This window comes from Physcomitrium patens, chromosome 10 (assembly GCF_059467195.1).
Source record: "Physcomitrium patens ecotype Gransden chromosome 10, ASM5946719v1, whole genome shotgun sequence".
NCBI classification, from domain to species: Eukaryota; Viridiplantae; Streptophyta; class Bryopsida; order Funariales; family Funariaceae; genus Physcomitrium; species Physcomitrium patens.
Genome location: NC_143419.1, coordinates 15,426,470 through 15,447,255, shown reverse-complemented (window position 1 = coordinate 15,447,255; position 20,786 = coordinate 15,426,470). Strand labels below are relative to the sequence as shown.

General features: G+C 32.0%; 1 protein-coding gene across 1 annotated transcript; it reads left to right on the top strand.

The window, feature by feature from the left end:
* The first annotated feature begins 8,610 nt into the window (after positions 1–8,610).
* Positions 8,611–11,717, top strand: LOC112287527 (acireductone dioxygenase 2). The gene is made up of 8 exons (XM_024530573.3): positions 8,611–8,859; positions 9,062–9,178; positions 9,479–9,605; positions 9,793–9,890; positions 10,003–10,117; positions 10,267–10,391; positions 10,691–10,767; positions 10,918–11,717. Exons 1-8 carry the CDS (start codon positions 8,734–8,736, stop codon positions 11,207–11,209), a joined length of 1,077 nt encoding a protein of 358 aa, XP_024386341.1. The 5' UTR covers positions 8,611–8,733; the 3' UTR covers positions 11,210–11,717.
* Positions 11,718–20,786: the final 9,069 nt, after the last annotated feature.

Sequence of the window (20,786 nt, the reverse complement as noted above, 5' to 3'; positions counted from 1 at the left end):
CTACACTTTATAGATAACTACATCTTAAAAGTTAAAACTTTGGTTTGTTGACTAAATAATACAAAAAAGTTGAAACATAATATTTGTATTGACAAGTATTTCCAAAAATAATAAAGATTTTATTTATTTATTTATTTATTTATTTATTTTTAAGCTTTTATGCGACACATCCTACATCACTGAATTGGGCTTTATGTATGTGTGCATCTAACACAATTCTGTTTTGTTAAAAAATGATAACCATCACTTTGTGTGACAATTGCCAAAATAATTATGCATCTTTCTATTCACTTTTGTGTTCTACATGTTTATCCATCATAAATTATAAGATGGCAAAGATGTGGTATATCATTTTTTTAAATTAATGAAATTCATATGTATTTTTTTCCTTAAGAATAATGAATTTTAACTTTATTAAGATATCTATAGAGGAAGTGTTTCTTTTTGACAAGATAAAGTGGTCAAAATTCTTCTTGATTTCATCTAATCTTGTATAAAAGTGATGAAAATATTATCTCTTTAAACTTGAAATATCATTGATCATCCACACCTTCTTTAGTCAATATATATATATATATATATATACACATACATACATACATATTGTCTTTGTTATGTTGGTTTTTGTACATAACACTAACCATGGTCCTTATAAGATTTTTATTGGATAATTAAAATTTATGTGTATAAAATATACTTTCAAACAAATGGATGCATTATGTTTATTTTAGACAATATCTTCTTAGTATTTAGTTAGAATTTTTTTTATACTTTACAAATTTATATTAGAAATAAAGAGTTTTTGTCTTAGTAGATAGCCACCTACTTGCATGTCTATAAGAAATATTGCAATTCACTTCTAAGCTAAACTGCATTTCTATTAAAAATCTCAGATTGATTTAATTGCCACATTTTATACTTTGCACTCAATAGACAGCAACTTAAATAACTTTGATATTGTTTCAATCATGTAAAAGGATTTAAGATTTAAATAGTTTTTGTAAGTAAATAAACTAAGTTTATATAATTCTAATACCAAGTATTTCAAAAAAAACTGATCAAATTAATCCTAGTTCTTAGTATTAAAAAAAAAAAAAAAAAAAAAAAAAAAAACTCTTTAACATATTTTTCTACATAGAAGATTTATTTGAATTTATTCTAAAACTAAGGCTATTCTAAATTTATTAACTTTTATATATAATATAAAAAAGTTAATAAATTTAGAAAATTTATTTAGAAATTTATATATATATATATATATATATATATATATATATATATCTCAAGTTGGTCATATATAAATAGATGATAATGTCAAATTAATAAATATATTATATTAAATTAATTTCATGTTATTCTCAAGTTTGGTAACTCTAGATCAATTATATTTTTAGCTCACCATCTTTGCATCTTATGTACAAGTTTTTGAAACACATCAATACATTTTATTTTTATTTTAAATAAATAAAAAATAAAACATTTTTACAATAGAATATTATTTATTTTTATACTATTAACCATAATATATTTTATTTTATTACACTAGTTTGTTAATTTTTATTATTTATATCATAGAATAAAAATTTATCAATAAATTGGTTGTAAAAAAGATGTCAAATATAACTCCAAGTAGTTTATTCATATTTCCTTGTTTTGTCTAATTTATTTCCTAGTAGTTGGTCTGTTCTAGTTATAAGTTTTAATTGTAATTTTTATAATTATTTGATTTAGACTAATTAGTAGCCATCTTCTTAAAATATTTAGAAAGTTTATATGATCATATAAATTAACTTCATTTATCTAAAGAGAATTATTAAATTATTATTAATATATTGGATAATAATTTAATACAAACTTTAATATAAATATAGTTTGATTTGCTGGAATTTACTCTAATATTTCTTTAAATATGAGAATATATTACACCAAGTAATATGAGAAATATAATTTAAATATATATATTTTTAAAATATTTTCCACCTACTCATTTTATAATAAATTTCTATATTACTTAAATATATAGAAGTAGCTAAAAGTAGATAGAAACATATTAGGTCAATAATATGTTTCTTAAAAAACTTCAAGTGAGTTTATTAGATACATATTCGATCTTTTGACTTCCTTAGATATTCCATGTTGCTACTAAAACTTATGTTTTAAGTTTTTTACTTTTAAATTTTTTTATTGGAAGCAATCTGTAACTTGATACTTAGGCCACAAGTCTCATAGTTCTTAATAAGTTTCAAGAAGATCTTTTTATTAGCTAGTATATATATAGAAGCAAGATTGAGATTGTTTTTAATCTTGTAAATGACTTTCTTGTATTTCAATCTTAGTTCAAGACTCTCTAGTTTCTTTGTATTTTGCAATATCTATTTTAGTTCTTATTGATCTTATATCTTTTGTTTAATACTTATATTATTTTTCTTTTTGAGAAATTCATGAATATATTATCTTTTACAAGTTTTTCTAAATTTGTATCTTTGATAATTTTGATAAGATTATTGCTTTTGTACAATTTTACATTATATTTAGAAAGAAAGGAGATTATCCCATTAATTGTGAAATATAAGTGCAAATTTTGTAGATTTCCCAACTTCAAACAATTATTTTAGTTTCTTTCATTAAATCTTATTTAAAAGTAAGTAAATTCTTATTTTTTATATAGAAATTATCATTTGTTTTTTTGAATTTACAAATCATCATTCTTTAATCTAATTTATAAATTTAATAAGTATTTTTTATTTCAAATTTAGATGTTTTTAAATAAAAAGAAAGAAAAATACAAAAACTTCTGATAGAGCTTCAAATTATAATAATTGCAAGTATTACATATCTTAGAGATCTTTTTTAACACTTTTTGTGCAAAAATTTCATGTATTATCAAAAAAGATGTTAATTTATAAATTACATAATGAACAATAAAACCAAGAAAGACCAAAACATGGAGGAGATGATAAATGAAAGAATAAACCCACTTTCTTACCTTAAAACAATTCAATGTACCATGAAACAACCAAGCGGCCAACACCCTTCAAATCTCTAATATTTAGAGCTAATTTATAATTAAATATTTCACAAAACCCTCATTAATTTCAAACTTCAATCAGCATCAGTGTAAAGATCTTCATAATGGAGAAAATTTAAAAAGAGCTATTTAACAAGTCTGAGTCAAGTTACTGACGGCCCAACATTGAAGCTGGCGGCGGCGGCAGCGTTGGCTGCGTCAAGCAGCGGTATCACTGACATCGCGCGGCATTTCATCTCGCAATCTTCGAAACACATCACATTCCACCTCCAAGTCATCGAAACAGCTGCTTTAGTCTATTGTGAGATCCTTCACAATGTTAGTTTCTCTGCTTCGAATCACGATCTAGTCGCGAAACTGCGACAAAAACACTGAAGTAGATGAGCTCCTCAGCCGTTGCTCTTCAATCTCAACTGCAATATCCGTCACACGTTCAGTCTTATGTGCATTTACGGCGCTTCAACGGTAGAATTTGTTGATGTGCAAGTGATGTCTACTGTTGTGAATTTGTGGGTGTTTTGTGGATACGGAGTCTCGCGCTCACATCGAAAGATGGGATGTGGCGATGGTCGTGACTGTCAGTAGTCATTGGCCTAGGCAGCCTTGTCAACGTCCTACACGGTTTTGTTTTCACGCCTGTGCTTGTCATCACATCTGTCGCAAGCCTGATCTCGCTGGTAGTGCTGTTGCTGTGACGATATGCAGTGCGAGAAAGAGAGAGACAGAGCATTTGTGCGGCTTTTTGTGCTCGGTTCGACATCCAAGGTGCTGTTACTTGGCGCTTTAGGAAGAAAGGAAAGAGGAGCAAGGCCCTTGGGGTCGTCCAATCGGAGAGAGAGAGTGTAGCCATCGATTTAGAATTGCTATGCAAGTCCCATCTTTTAGGTTTGTGGCATTGGTTTACTTGCTAGGGAACTTGTGATAATTTGTGTTATCGCATCGTCATCGCCGCCAATGGGTACGCAATCCTCTGTCGAATGCTTTTTTCAATTTCGAAATCAGGTGCACCTCACCACATCTGGAGCTCCTGGCTTCATGGAAAATATATGTTACTGTTAGTCATGGAATCCTCCGTTGACGCAACAAGATCTGCAGTGTCATGACGAGACCTTGGAGTGTTACTTAATTCAACGGATCTTTAAACATCGAAACATCAATGCACAGGACGACATCTTCGTCCCTGCAGTTAGTGGAGCCTCCAACTATGTAGAAATTGGATGACTAGTAACTCGCAGACTCGACTTACTTCAGGGCCCGCATGATAGCCAAAAATCAGCTCTCAGCAATGGACCATGTACTTCCAGATCGAAAATTCAAAAGCTCTGATTCGATGCATGCAAGCCTGATTCAGGCCTTGGTTGATTGGCAACTAGTACCCGTTAGTGATCCTTCTCACGACGCATGTTTTGGAACTTGCCAACAACACTTTCTGGACGATGGGGTTCACTTGCGGACTAGAAAATGAAGCAGGATTGAGTTCCTTTCGTGGTCTCACCTTAGAGTTGCAGACCAAAGAAGCTACAATGCTTAATATAGCTACTTGTACCTTAGAAACTAGTGGAATTGAGAAACATGCCACTCTAGCTCCTCACTTGAACCATTCTCGTGAATTCAACATCAGGAAACGGTAATACATGCCATAGCAAAAGCTCCAGTCTGTTCCAGTTAGAGTTTGGATTTAATAGGGTTGGTTGAATGTGTACTGTTTTGATGTGGATCTGTGCTGGCTTCATCTGTGCAAGGCAATGTCGGCGACGTCTAGGCCTGCTGAAAAACTTACCTCGGCGATGTCTGATGCTGTGAAGGTTTTCAAAGTTTTTATGAAGAAAAATTGCTTCAATAGTGAATTGTTGTAAACTCAGATTTGAAATGTACCCACACAACTTGTGTTGTGGATTATTACCACTTGATGAGTTATTGTTACCACTTTTGAAACTGTTGTAGGAAAAGTTGAGCAGCAGAATGTAATTAAGATGTCTAAAATTAATAAAATAGTACCTTTTACTGGATATAAGGGCATCTACTATTGTTATCCAGTAGTTATTAGAATATTTTAAAAAATGATGAGTCGCTTTTGTGTTTATCTTACCATTATTAGGTAAAGCATTTATACTTTACTTATTTTTAATATTATTAATAATTTTTAATTTATCAAATTTAATTAAGTTATAATATTTAATTTATCAAAGTTAGCAAGTTATAATATTCTTTACTCTATCAAAATCTTATGGTATTTAAAAAATTTAGAAAAAAAAATTATAATTTAAAAATTATAAAATATCTATTTATTATTCTTTTTGGGAGGTTATAAAACCTTTAAAGGTATGCAAGTAAACTTATTAACACACAATCTTATTTAATTTATGTAAAATTTAAGTATTATTTTTAAAAAATCACATACTAATTAAAAATTATGTAATTAACTCAAAATATTGGTTAAGTAAGAAACAACAAACAGTTAAAAATATTTTTGATTTTGATGATATAAAATGTTTCTTTTAGTAGGCATCAACACAAAACTACTCTGAAGTAAATGTTTTTGGTTTTTGGTTTTTGTTTTGTTTTGTTTTTTTTTTTCTAATTTTTTTCAACCTACCCAAATAAATAAAAAGAGATATAAATATCGGTTTTTCTAATAATTTATTATATTTATTGATTTTAATATTAAATTTAAAAACATAATCTTATTTTTAAAGAATTTGGTACATTACAAACATTGAATTTAAAGAATGTGTTGAATTTAAATACTCAAAAGATTAACTTAGTATAGAACAAAACATCAATCCTTATAAATTGATCTTTTAAGTACTTAATACATTACAATGCTAATTTCATTTTAAGTTGGGATTTTATGAAACAAGCTATAATAGAATCAAAAAGAAAATAAAAAATAGAATGAATAAGAATGTAAATGGCTCTATTTTTTAATTTTACAAAACACACTAGCTGTCAAAATTGCTATTTTAAAAATACAAAGAAAAAGAAAAGAAAATTGAAATTATATCAACAAATGATGTGAAAAAATATATACTAAGAAAATTTATCTGTGAAACCTAAAGACTAAAATTTTATTATTTAAAAAAATAATCATCATTAATAATTTAAACAAAAGGTTTTGTCTTTAGCAATTAAAGAAAATGTTAGATTTACCACTCAATGTTCTTAAATAATTACTACTACTTTACTTTCTCCCATGAAGGAATTTTTTTTTGTATTACAGTTATGTATTAGCTTTTTATTGTTGTTATTAAAATATTATTCTCATACTTGTAAACAAACAAAAACTCCATTCATTCTTTAAGACAAAGGCGATGGTATAAACAAGACATCTGTAACTAACTAAAAGAAACTATGCCCTACAACATCATAACACAAACGGTGTGATGAGACCACAACAGTACTTGCGAGGTGTGAAACAGAACACAACAATAAAAAACCGCCGAGGCAACTAATTCAGATGGTGTCTGTCTTATGATACGATATTGTCCGCAGTGAGTGAGTGAATGGAGCTGGTTGCGGTTTTGCGGCGAGAGGAATGAGAAAGATTTGGCTTTTGCAACATAAAACTGGGTGTGTGGATCAAAGCGAACCCTGAGATGTGAAAAATTGCGATGCGAGAAGATGAGTCTGGTGAGTAAAGTGGTCGGAGCCGCACTGCAAAACAATCATCACGTCTAACAACCCTAGCATTCGACGTGTCTGTGGGGGGTCTAGATCTTGCAACTCAGGGCTCATGCAATCCCTGCAGCAGTCCCTCCCGAGTCATCCCTTGGCGTCGACACTGTGCGAAGCGAAACTAGGGCGTTCCCTGATGCTGGATTTTTATGCTATTACTTACTGCAACTTGGGGTGGAGAATAAAAGCCGTTTTTTTGATTAAAATTTAACATAGGTTAAGATTATGATAGTAGACTGGAGTTCTCCAGCAATCATGGGCAGAGAGTGGGTGTTCAAAAAGCATCTGGGTTGAGTGTGTTTTTGGTCTTCTTCGTTGAACTGCTGTGGGATTGAATGGGTTCCCCGTCTTCTCTGGCAAGCTTTTATGACTCCTTCCTTACTTGAATACAGTTTTTATTGCAGGTAAAATAGTGGTTTGATATCCAGGTGTCCGTTGTGATCAGTTGTGTTGTGATGGCTCTTTCGTGGATATGCATGTGTGTGTCTGTATATATATACAAATATATGTGTGTGTGTATCTGCCTTGCAACTTGGCGAGCGAGCGAGCGACCATCAAGCGCGTGGATGACAGGCAATCCTTTATCAGCACCGAACCTTTGCGACCTTGGGCCCTGGTATTTGATTCATTGTGGTCATCATACGGCAGCGCTCATGGCTCCTCGCATTATCATTTCAGCAGTTACGTCGCAGAGTGTGTGCACATTCAGCCGCTTCTGATCAGATCTAAAACCGGAAAATAAAAGTAAAAAGTAAGTCCAACTGGAGGAGTTCTGCTGCTTCTTCTTCTTCTTCTTCTTCTTCTTGTTGCATGCTTGAGTTCGTTTGTGGTTCTGCACAGAGGCCTTCCTTATGAGGCCGCATGATGGATCGACCGACCGACGTACAAAAAACCCAACCAGAGTGGATATCAAACCCATTTCTATAAAGCTAGAAAATGTACATATTGGTTGGGTAGAGGCCGTTGGGCGAGGGCACGTGCGCCGCGTTTACTATTGGTTTGGACGAGGCGCCTTTTCACTCCATCCGGAAGAGCCGGTCACATAGACAAGTTAAAAATGTGGGGGGTGTGTCCTATCATTTCACAGTTATACACTCATTTCACAGTTATACACCCCTAAACCCTAAACCGCATGAGAGTGATAATGCGAAATTTTGTTCCAAAGATTTGTTCACACGTAGGCAGCCGTGAGAGGCTTGCCACATTCGAGTATAGAGCCACAGAGTTTCGTCCAAGAGCTCGGTCATCATATTCTCCCAGATGATGTAACTGTCCACTAGCGTATTGACTGAACGGGATCTAATGCGCACGAAGACCAAGCTCGCACAGGCAAGGTCTCTGAGGAAGCACAGGACTGACCATCAGGCTAATGCTTACCGCAAGTGTGTACACAACTCGGATGCTCGGATTTGTAAATTGTTATTATTGTTATTATTAGTATTATCATTGATAAGTATTCCTAAGTGAACTATTGAGACTTTCTGAATGTGATACGCGCCACAGATAGCTCCATGGAGGTAGAACGTTTAACAATTCTATTGTTGTCAAAAAGTCGAAAGGAAAGGTCAGAAACATGTTTGAAGGTCGTTTTTGAGCTATTGAACTCCAAGATTTCATGCCATAGATCATGAAAAAATTATGGTCGTCCGTTGGGTGGGTGCCATTGATGATCATCTAAGTTAGATTCCTTCGCCTGCAAAGGTGCATCATATTCTCGGGTTCCGTACCCTGAAGCAGTTTTCGGATATCTGGTGAGCAGCGCCATAATACAACATTAGATTCCCACCACAATCAAATCTGAAACTCGTGGCTTCACTCTCTGCCATTCCTTCATCTTGGATGTTTTTCAAGAAATTCTGCGTCGGGCCCGATGGGCACCACTTTATCTAGCAACATTACGTATAAAATCATGAGCAATCAGCCACCTTCTATAGCTAACTACTTGTCTTGAGTCCAAGCTTGAGCCCTCCATCAACGTTGTACTACATCGCGAGCTCCTCGACTTCTGTGTCTCGAAAACCTCTGCTACAATGGACTCAACTTGCTGCAATTCCGAGTTGACAGTTCCAACACACACTTCAGGAACCAACTGTACTGTAGCAATGGGGCCGTCTGCAACTATCACAATGGGAGCCAAGCCAAAGCTACCACGCCAGGTACCCGCGTGTAGCTACGTACTTCTCATCGATGGGATTTTGTTTTTCCATGCTCACTTTATTGCCTCTGTATCGGTACTGGATCCCAACCCAGCATTTTGGTCTGGGCATGTGCTAAATCTACACACAGTGCCCTAGCTAGACTGTACAGTAATTCTAGAGTTACGTTGTGCTGGTTTTTGTGGTGTTGCCGGTGTCGCAGGGCGTTGCAGGAGTTCCGCCTCCCAGCGGACAGCTTCTACCCATTGACTTAACTTCCCCAGTCAAGAAACTCAGTAAAAGTGGTGTTATCAACGCATACAGAGATGCCTGCACAGAAGTACAGTGCCTATCTTCTTGCTTTAACTCTACATACAATTGTATTGGTAGTTTTATAGATATAGCACAGATGGTGTGTGCTGCTAAAACTGTGCAACGTCCCGCACTAGCTAGGCTGATGTCGAGGCTTCGTCGGAGGTGGCCTCGTAGTAGTTATGGGAGCGGCATAGTTTGTTGTCAATGTGGATAAGTACTGTGGGCGTCCATATTAATTAGTTTTATGGCTATCACTGAGCACCAGCTTCATTGCAGTGCATGATTGGGTCCGGACTGTTTTTGGACGTTGTTGTTGCTGTGGCAGGCAAAGATCCCTCCCGTGAGTGCATGGTACTACAATCCCAATTCGGAAGAGGACTCCGAGGAGAACGACCCGACTCTGCCGCACCACTTCAACCCAGATCAACACGTCACTCAAGAGCACCTCCAATGTAAAATCCATTGCCTCATAAAATCAACGTTCCTGAGGTTACCTTAATTTAAGATGAAGTTCATGCACAGATTCATGAACTTGTTGACAGAAACTACATAGTTCTTCTCATTCTTCAAACCTGTGAATCCGTTTTTATGATGTTCCAGACACTTGTGATGCTAAACATAGTTGTCTTGTGTGGGTAGCTTTGGGTGTACTGGTGTGGACAGGCCTTCAGACCAGCAACTACACGAAGAATCCGTTATTTAACCTGGTCAAGTCTGACCGTGGATATCATTACGAGGTTTGCACCTCTTTTTACGCGAATTACAACTTTAATCATCTGTGTAACCATATTTCTTGACAACTCTAATCATCTGTGTAACTGGACTTCTCACTCCAGTATCCTGTTGCAGGAGGTGGTGACAGTAGCACCCGGCTCCCTACCAGACTATGACCTCAAGAAGAAAGAATTCTTCAATGAGCATTTGCATGAGCATGAGGAGGTCCGTTTGATCCTCGAAGGCGGTGGTACGCATTTCTTGAAGTCATCCGACAACTACTACCACGTTGTCTACTTCGTGGACAAAATTACCACTCGTTATCTGGAGTTTCGTGTGGAAAATTCTATCTTACATATACAAAGAGAGAGAGAATGATGTTCTGAACTATGGGTGCAGGCTATGAGGACGTCCGGGACTTCGAGGGACGTTGGATTCGGATTCACATTACGAAAGGGGTTCTCATAGAACTACCCAGGGGAATGTATCATCGTTTCACTCTTGACGACACCAACTACCTCAAGGTTTGGTTTGGATGATCTCATGACCCATAGGATACAAGGTAGAAAACGTTCTTCTGAACTTTAATGATCATGGAACTTGGCAGTTTCGGATGTGGTATACTTCAATCTTGTTGAACTGAAAGACGAGACTCCCTCTAACTCACTGCATCATTCAAGTTCCATCCGACTTGCTTTTTTCCTACAGCTTCTTCGTCCCAGTTTTCCCATGTAGCTTGAATTTAACGTCACAGCTGAGACATCAACATCATGCTTTTTGAATCACTAACCGGATGCTCTTAAAACTCTTTCAAAACTTGCAGGCAGTCCTGCTCTACCAGGAGAATCCAATTCGGATACAATTCGATCGCAACGATGGGACCGACATCATGGAAGTCAGGTGATCAACCCAATTTCGATCACATAATGAACTGAGCACCATTCAGTTTTGAACTCATTGTAACCTATCTCACACATATCAGTCATTGGTTAACAAGACAACACAACCATCTCTGATTTGCACCGTATTGGTGGCGGCACCAACTTGCAGGCTGCGATACAAAGCGAACATACTGAACCGGGACACCAGCCTGAAACTAACCAGCAGCGACCTGAATAGCATGCTGGAGGGGCTGGACGACGAGGTCGAGATGATAAGAGCTCGGCAAGATATGGTGGACGCGACACTGAGTGAAGCAGATCTGTGTGCAGGTTCAGTTGCAACGCAGAAGCAAACTCAGTGTGGTCCCGAAGTGGTGAAGGACTGCATGGACCCCTACGAGGCTGATTCCATGGAGCTCGACTCTGTCAATTTGAAGCACCACATGACTGTTGTCCAGTGACGGAGAGATGCCGCATCAGCCATCATCTCGACACCCCTGAATCACTACTGCCCAAGTTCCAAGCATGTCTGTTGAAGCTTTCCACGAGTTCTACGACAATAGTCTCACCGCTCTGAGCGCTACGTTAAGATGATATAACCATATCTAAGCTAATTCTACGTCTAGAATACTATATATATATATATATATATAGATGTGTGCGTGTGTGTTATAATAAACACAGCGTTTGTGTGTTTGTGTTGTTCAAGGGTTTGAGAATTGAACTACCGACAAGCACATTGAACATTGTAAACCAAAAAAAAATCTACAAAGACAAAAACAAAACAAAAAAAAATCGACTGTATTCGTCGTTGTTTTAGTTAGTGATTAGATTTGAGGCAGCATAGAGTTTGGATGCAACCTCCTGCGTTTGTTTTACAGTTTACTTTAGTGGAATATACTCTGTAATTCAAATCAATGTTCTGTGAGTTTTATATAAAGTGAATTTGTGTAAGGTTATATATGATGATATCAGTGTTCATACTTATCGTTGTGTTTTTATGTCTTGCTATTTTGGGTGATCACTGGTACTGGAGTTATTTTTCAAAACATTGATAATAGAAAAATAAATTATGAAAACATAGATATGTAAAAAATTGCATGCTATCATAACTAACTTTCTAAATTTTAATTGAGAAAATAAAGTAACGTTTTTAGCCTTTATGGTATGGTCTGAGCCAATATGTTGAAATTTTGAAATTGACAATAATGGAAAATTTGTGTTAATTTGAATAGTTCTGCAATGTATATTGTTTTTTTTTTTTTTTTTTTTTTTTAAGATCTTAAAAGATATGATCTGGTTCTTTGATGACTTTAAGGTGATTGCAATATTGGACACACTTTAAATAAATGATTGTAACTAAAATTATGTTGTGTGTATTTTATTCTAAAAATAGATTACATTCAACTAAATCAAAACATAGGATAAAAATTATTTTATGTGTGCATTTAAACCAAACAATATAAATACATCCAATTTTAAAATTTTCAAGAATAAAATTTAATAGAACATGGTTACTTATTTTTATATATACACATACATAGATTCTTGAGTGTCTTTTTTTCTTTAAAAAATCATATATATATATATATATATATATATACATTAAAATATTAAAAATATTTTATTAATTATTAAAGTGATTATTTTTAACAAAAATGATAGATTTTTGAATTTTTTTTAAACATAAAATCATTTTAATCTCCAAAGTTTTTTTATGTTATCTTGCCTTCTAAACTCCAAAACTACCAAAAAAACACCCCTTTCTAGAAAAATAACTTCAAAATATATATTTTTTAGCATTTTCAATATTTTCAATCATAAGATCTTGTTTTTAACTTATGTTGGGATTAGTCCACCAAATCTTAAGAGTTGAAGTCATTGCATGTAGAAGATCATCACATTTAAAGTTGAGAGAAGAGGTTTTTTTTGGTGTTGCCCTTAAGGCATAGTGAAACTTGCTTTAGGCACAATTCATACATGTAACTTCAAAATTTTTGAGGGAATTTTTTCCAAATATGTCCTCAATTTAAGCACATGCACACAAAATCTTGGAGCAAAGAGATATATATAGCACCTTCAACTAAGTTTTTTCAAGAAATAAGTAGTTAAAACAATAGTAACAAAAAAGTTGTTTTAAAAATCATATTATTTGAAAAATAACTTTATTCAAAAAAATTAATAGAAGACACTCTTATAGGTTTTAAAGGGAGTAAAAAAAATATACATATGTAAATATTAAAAATTTAATTTATATGAATTTTAGAAGGTCATATACAACTATTAGCTCTAAAATGCACTAGGCAGCTTTCTAATATAGGGTCTCTCTTGCCAACAAAGATGACATCCTTGTTTTAATAGTAAATCTTTGTAATTGGCCTATTCATATTGTAGTAGCCATCTACCACAATAAAACCTAATATTAGACTAATTGATTTATAATATTATTTTTATATAGCCTCCAAATCTATTCACAATTATAGTTATCATGTGATTGATGCAAGTCCCTATACAAATTGCTCCAGTTGGATTCTAAATCTAAAAAACACCATAATTAATTCCAGAAACATATATTTTTAAAAACATTAGTAGGGCATAAACCTCATAAGATTCTCTACTCTTAAAAAAAAGAAATGATAAAAACACCAAAGTTTGATACTTCATGTAGAATGCCCAAAAGCCATTTTGGCTTTTAAGGAGCTTTAGGGATTAAATATTTTAGAATTTATGACATAGACTTAACTTTTTGGTTTAAAATATTAATATATATATAATTCTAAAATCTTATTAAATTCTATATCTTTGACTCTATATTCAGTATTTTTTAGAAATAAAAATATAATAAATCTTATATTTGATTTTTATTAAAAAAAAACATGTATTAATATGTTTAGTTGTAATTGTATATGAACTATTTTTATTTTGAGTACATAATATTGTAAAAATATACTAGTACAGATTATATTATTTTCTTAATTTAAAAAATACATTGATTGCTTAATAATTATACTATTTTTTTAATAAAAATAATTTTGTCTACTTAAAACTAGGTTAAGATTCACATTAGGTCCTAAGTTCCAACTTCCTTTAATAAAGTGTGTAATATGAAAAGGATTTGCAATAGAAGTAGGAGTTGCAATGGAACTAGAAGTTGTTGCGAGAGTGAAACAAGTGATTGCAATGGAACTAAGAGTCACCACTAAAGTGACAAAGCTTTAAAAACTCATTTAATAATATAAATATTTACAAATTATTATGCCACTTATTTTAACAATTTATGTATTAGTTTAAATATTTTGAAATATCAAAAATAAATAAAAACCAAAAATAAAAACTTCAATTGCTACACAAAAATTGCTTAAAAGAATGTTGTAAGTATTGAAAACATTGGTCCTCAATTATCAATTACTTTTCAAAAAAGAAAATGCTTCATATTTCTTCAATTTTTTTTTTTTTTTTTTTTTTTTTTTTGGTAATGCTACATTTATGTACAAAAGAATTGTGACAATTCTATATTGCAGCGAAATTTAAAGAAAGTCATGAAATTTGCATGCATTTGCAACCTTTTGAATGGAGAGTTTTTATGCTCTCCAAAATCTCATGATTTATTTTTAAATTTAATTTTTTTTTTTAATAATTCAACTTTCTTTTACCACCCCACAGTGCCACATCAGCATGGCTGACAAGGCACTGCTGCAAAGAAGCAGTAGGGTTGTTACAGGATTCTATTGCCGAATCTGTGTTGGGACATTGCAATTGGTGGCGTAATTGGCTTTGCATCCAATGCATAGAAATGGCCTATGGGCTGCTTCAAAGCATCTAAAATTATGTAGCCTTTTTGACTTTGGCCACTTCACTGCAAATCCTAAAAGTGTGAGGCCAGGACTGATCTCTCTCATATTGTCAAAAAGGACTTCAAAAGGAGCACATCCCAAATAACCTAAATTAGAAAAAATAATTAAAAATTAAAAACTGTTTCATTTTACTTTATTTGCTGAAGCAAGAGAATTTCTTGTGCAACTACTCTTTATGTGACTAGTTTTGTACTTGGAGCAATTAGTGTTCAACTTAGCAAGGCTTAGGACTATAAATCTTGTTAGATTTTGTTTGAAAAGGATTTGCAACTATCAATGGATATGATATTTTTGAAAAATATAAACAATTGGTTGAAGATCTTTGTTTGTGTTGAAAATGTTGTCATGACAAACTACCCAAGAGATTTCTTGCAAAAGACAGGGTTTCAGTTAACAGGTGCAATTTTTTGTACATCAATTGATAAGCAATTAACAATTGAGAAAATTATATATATATATATATATATATATATACACAAAAACACATAGATTTAAGAAACTAGAGTTTTTTGCTACTATCACCTGATTTAAAAACTAATGGCTTCAACTTTGCAAATTTGTTCAGATGCTAGAAACTATCTCAACAAGTATTCCCAATTGATAAGCAATCTGTAAGCACAATTCTGATTGGCTTTTAAAACTCAGTCGTAAACTTGTCTTTGAGAAAATTATATATACATATATATATATAGATACACACACACACAAACACACAAACACATAGGTTTAAGAAACTAGAGTTTTTTGACCATTTTCCATGTAAACATGTTTTAGTTGCACTTATTCTTTTCTTTTCATTTCTCATCTGTATTCCCTACAAGACTTGTTGACATGGGTAGAAAGAAAGACCCATTTTACATTTGTAGGGCATGTAACACCAGAAGGGCAATTGTGGTTCAAAATCCAATGCAAACGTGCTAAATGCCAAAATGCTACAATGGCTGAATAGGTACAAAGTTAGTTAGCCATGAAGTGCAGATTATAGTTGCCCACACATATTCAACACAAGGACTTAGTACAAAACAGGAACAGTGTGCATTTTATAATAGAGAATGAGAGCAACAATAACAAATGTTTCCTTCTTCCTCTTCTGCCCATGACAAGACAAAGCAATGCCTCTTCTTCAACAGTTGGTCTGCTACCCAAAAGAATATGTTATATATATATATATATATATATCTGTAATTATATGTGTGTGAGTGTGTATAAATATATATATATATATATGTATGTGTATGTATGTGTGTACAGATAGATAGATAGATAGATAGATAGATATATACACACATGAATGTAAGTGTGTAAATATTGAAGCTTTGAAGCTTCAATATTTTTGGAAGCTCTTGTTTACTTGCTCTCATAGAAAATGGTTGGGTGTTTGGTTCTAAGAGCAAAAGAGAATGTAAGCAAATGTTATGTAATTCTTGTATGCAACATCCATGTCAAAGTTGGTTGGATTTTTTTGTTTTTGTTTTTTTGTTTTTGTTTTTGTTACACTTTGTTTGTGTTTTCTTCATTTGAATTTGCAACTGTAGAGAAGATCACACATTGCAGCCCCACATGGCATATCATTAGATTCTCTTCCCTTAAAAGCCTATTTTGGCATGCATAGGGTTGTTACAATGGGATGTTGGCTGGAGTAGAGGTGTGACAAATGCTAGTTTTCTATTCATAAAGAGGACAGAGCCCATCACAAAAGGCTGAATATATACATAGAGAAAAGAACAACAAGGATAATAATAAATAAATAAAAGGGAAAATAAAATAAAATAAACACATAAAAGGAGCAAGAAGGAAGAATGATAGATAAAATGAAGAAGGAAACAGGCACTTGCTAAAAAAAAACTTTACTGCTTGTATTGTGTATTGGACTTTACAAAAGATTGAGTTTTATTTTTATTCTTAAAAAATCATATATTTAAATGTGAAAATAATTTTTACTAAAAAAAGAAATATATTCTTCCACAAGACAAATTCCAAGCTCTTGAAATGTGAATGGATACTTGATAACAAATGATTGTCATGTGAATTTCAAAAAGGAACAAGTTTACACGTTTCTTCTATAAGCACGTCAATCAGAAATCAACAAGAGAAAGTTTACAAGTATGCATATTATTCTAAAAGTGCATTTTATTGAAATTTATTTAACATAATTATGTGAATGGTAGTTGCAGCAACACCATATTATAGTGGTTATAATTTTTGGTTAATTGCCCAAAAATTTACATATTAAGATGTTAATATATATATATATATATATATATACTTTAAATTAATGAAAAAAATAAAAATTTACTCAAAAAAAATAAATTAAAAAACCTAAAAAATCTCTACAAATAGTATCAATGTAATCAGAATGTTTTGACTAAAACATTTTGATTCAGCGTTTTCATAAACGATAATTTTAAAATTTAATTTATCGTATCTTAAAACTTGTGTAATTAATTATTTGCAATTAAAAAAAAATCCACTTGAGTTCCAAAAATCGTACTAATGTTTTAGGTTGAAAATACTTTATATACTTTTTATAAAAAAGGACTTTGAATTTAACAATTTTTAAGGGTAAATAGGTAATATTTTCAGATTCATGATCATCATTTTAAATACATAATTTAATATCTTTTGAAACAAACTAAAATTAAAAGATATTCAAAAATTATACCACAGAGCAGTTTTCATTAATTATTTGTTTCCAATAACCTTTTAAAAAAATAAAATAACTCAAAACAAAATTGTACATAGTATCTTACAACTATCAAAAATAAAATAAAATAAAATAAAATGTAAACAATACACACACTTAGTGACAAGCTATCTCATGACCTCTTTCAAACTTATGGGCTAATTATACACCCAGTGGTTTTACTATCATCAGCCTTCTATCTGGATAACATCAAAGGTTGTGTTTACTAATTCTACATCAATGCAAAAAAAGTGATCTTTAAAACATTATAATTGAATTTCAGGAATGCGGTTCTCTTTTGTTTTTTTTTTTGCAGAAAATCGTTTACTTTACTTGCGTTGTGAAGTTCATCTATCTTTTGATCATGTGGCAAAATAGTGTACCCAATCACAGTTTCAAAATGGTTTTTGCAAAATGGCTCATTTTTTGATCATGTAATGTGGAGTCCACTCCTCATGATTTCATTCAATCAAAGCTCGCAAAGGAAGCTGATGAGTGCCACTGCAAATAACCATCTCAGCAGGTATTTAATGACACAACACTTCAAGTGCTACCTTCAGACACAAAAGTCCAGCAGCACAGGAATTGTGTTTGGATAGACATCATTTGAAAGCAAAAAAAAAAAAAAAAAAAAAAGTGAGAAAAAATTCCACACAAATCTCTAACAAAGGCATTAACAAGGATTTTTGCTTTGGAAGATCTTATCCAAAAAGCAAATGCAATGTATGATGATCCTAGCTTATACAAAGAACTATCCGCATTAAAAGTATATGTGTGTTTTTTTTTAAATGCCTATAAATTCTAATTTATTACTTGTCTCATTAAAATCACTTCTTTTGTAATATACTAGTTGTACTAAGAGTCAACTATAAACCTAAATCACTTTTTAAAGACACATTAGAGGCATCAAAGATTTTGCTACAACCTTGACTCTCTTTATATTGTGGGTTTCTTTCAAAGAATATAAAGATAGAATTTTTTTGATTAATAATAATATATATATATATATATATATATATTTTTCTTTGCCTATTTATTTATGGAAACCAATAATTAAAGAAAATATAATTTTAATTGATTAATTCAAGAATACACCAAAGAAAGTGTTGTCATTTGATTTTTTTACAAAGTCTTAGAGGTTTGTGACTTTGGAACTTTAATCACATTAAAGATTCTTGGATTAAAATTTTCAAATATAAAAGAAAGTATCCAAAATAGTTGATTTTTGTTCTTGGTTTTGTTCTAAGTTTGCAAACTATAGCTCTAAGACAATGTTATTTTCCCCATCTAAGATAGTCTTAAAACTATGAATTGCAAATTTATAAGAAAACATAGAGCACTGATTAATATTAAAAAAATATTCAAATAATTATTTATTATTAAATCATCATTTTAAAAGCTAACAAAAATACTTTAGTACTAAATTCATATAAAACCTCTATTGGTGTTTATACCATGAAAAAATGGGCACATAAATTTGATTCATTTAATCTAAATCCTTCTTAAACTTGAGTTGGAATCCTTATGAGAATTATCTTCTATAACCTTTAAAAATTAAAAAGAAGATTTAGTAATTTATATTATAAATGTATTAAAAAAATTAGAATAAATTTATATTCTATGTATAATTTATTCTAATCTTCATTGTTTTTTTGTAAGTCTTTTAAAAGTTGTATAACTCCAACAAATCTTATACCTTTGAAACCTTTTCAAACATGATCTTTATTTATATCCCAATATCCAAAAACAACCCTATTTTATTGTAGGCTCTTGCTTTTTAATGCATTGGAGTCAAATTTTGATCCAATTTCATAAATGATTGTCTCCCAAGTATCAATCCTAATATATTAATGGTTAATTCTGCAAGAAATTAACCCTAACTTTCCTCCACAAGTAACCATATTATTCGTTTATCTACTCAACCTTAACTCAGTTATGGCCCTACTAAGATAGCAGAAGCTTTTTTTGATACAAAATGCATTTTAAAACATACATGTGATATTTAAACTTGATATATTAGTTATTAAGGTGTAAAATTGAATAAATTCCATCAGACTTATACATAAATTTTCTTCATGTGTTTTAGCTCTTCATTAATATTTTATTAAATAACCATGTTTCAAAATAATAACTCTTCACAAGTATTGATGTTACATAGCTACAAAACAAATTTAGAAGTGAAATACAATCATTTTTTATTTTTTATTTTAACAAACAAGGCTTACAAAACTCTCCATTGTCAATTCTTACCATGTAAGAAATAATATTTAATAAATATCTATATAATATAAAAGATACAAAGATACTTTGACCATTGAATGAAAGAACTTTTTGAATAATATAAGAGTAATGAAATTACTTGATCTTTAGGGGTATTAAAAATAAATAAATAAATAAAATGATAGGACATAATATAAATTGATGGAATAACATGATATAAACTAATAGATTGTAAAAAAGTTTGTTAAAAAGAGATTCTTGAACTAATACATTCAAAACCACAATGTTGATTGTGATATTTTTATTAAACCAAAAAAGAAAATTAGGAAAAAAAATTCTTGGACCTAAAACTTCAAATAAGAAATCATTTTGGAAATACATCCCTCCCTAACTTGAGAAATCCACAACTTGAGCCTTGAAATGAAGCTCATCTTTAGGTTCAATCTATTTTCATCGGCAAAAAGAAGGATCCTTGTGTTTCAATAAAAAAGAAAAAATTAAACGAAAGAAAAGAAAGATACACGTAATTGTTAGGTAACAGCACAGTGAATACTTTGTAAGAAAGATCTGTTAGTAGCCACAGAGCTACGACTCCACCCCATCAGTCTTCCGGAAAAACTAGACGCTTGTCTCCTCCTTAGAAAATGATGAAGGGACGATATTTATGATTGATTCATTCAAAACACTCATGCTCGGGCGGCCCTTCATGTATATATTGGATATCAGCATGGTTTTTTGTGAAGTGTGCTCTCGCATATTATGGTGGAAGCTGACTATCAGGATTGTAACAGCTCGGTTAACTTCACAAAAAACCATGCTGATATCCAATATATACATAAATATATATATATATATATATATACATACATACATGCAAACGTTTTGACCTAGTCATCTCCCTCCTGGTGACAAATTTGGAAAACGTACAATCAGATTCCCTCGGCGGAACCCCTACCAAGTGCAGCGTTTCAATTTGAATGATGCGAAAATTTGCATCCTTCAGTTTCGCACAGGTACCTATTTTGAACACCACAACACTGAAGCATGATACTGCATGCATTCAATTACAAAGCCCTGAGATTTGGCTCTAACACGAGCTGAACTGCGAACTTCATAAGTTTAGTGAGGTGCAAATCTAAGTGAATTTGTCTTGGCTAATGGATGATACCTGGCAATTCAGACGTTGTAACAGCTTGCAATCGCATTTCAGCACATAACTAAATGAAGAACGATACAAATGCTTCACACAGAAACGCGACTTTAGACCCTACATCCAGAGCA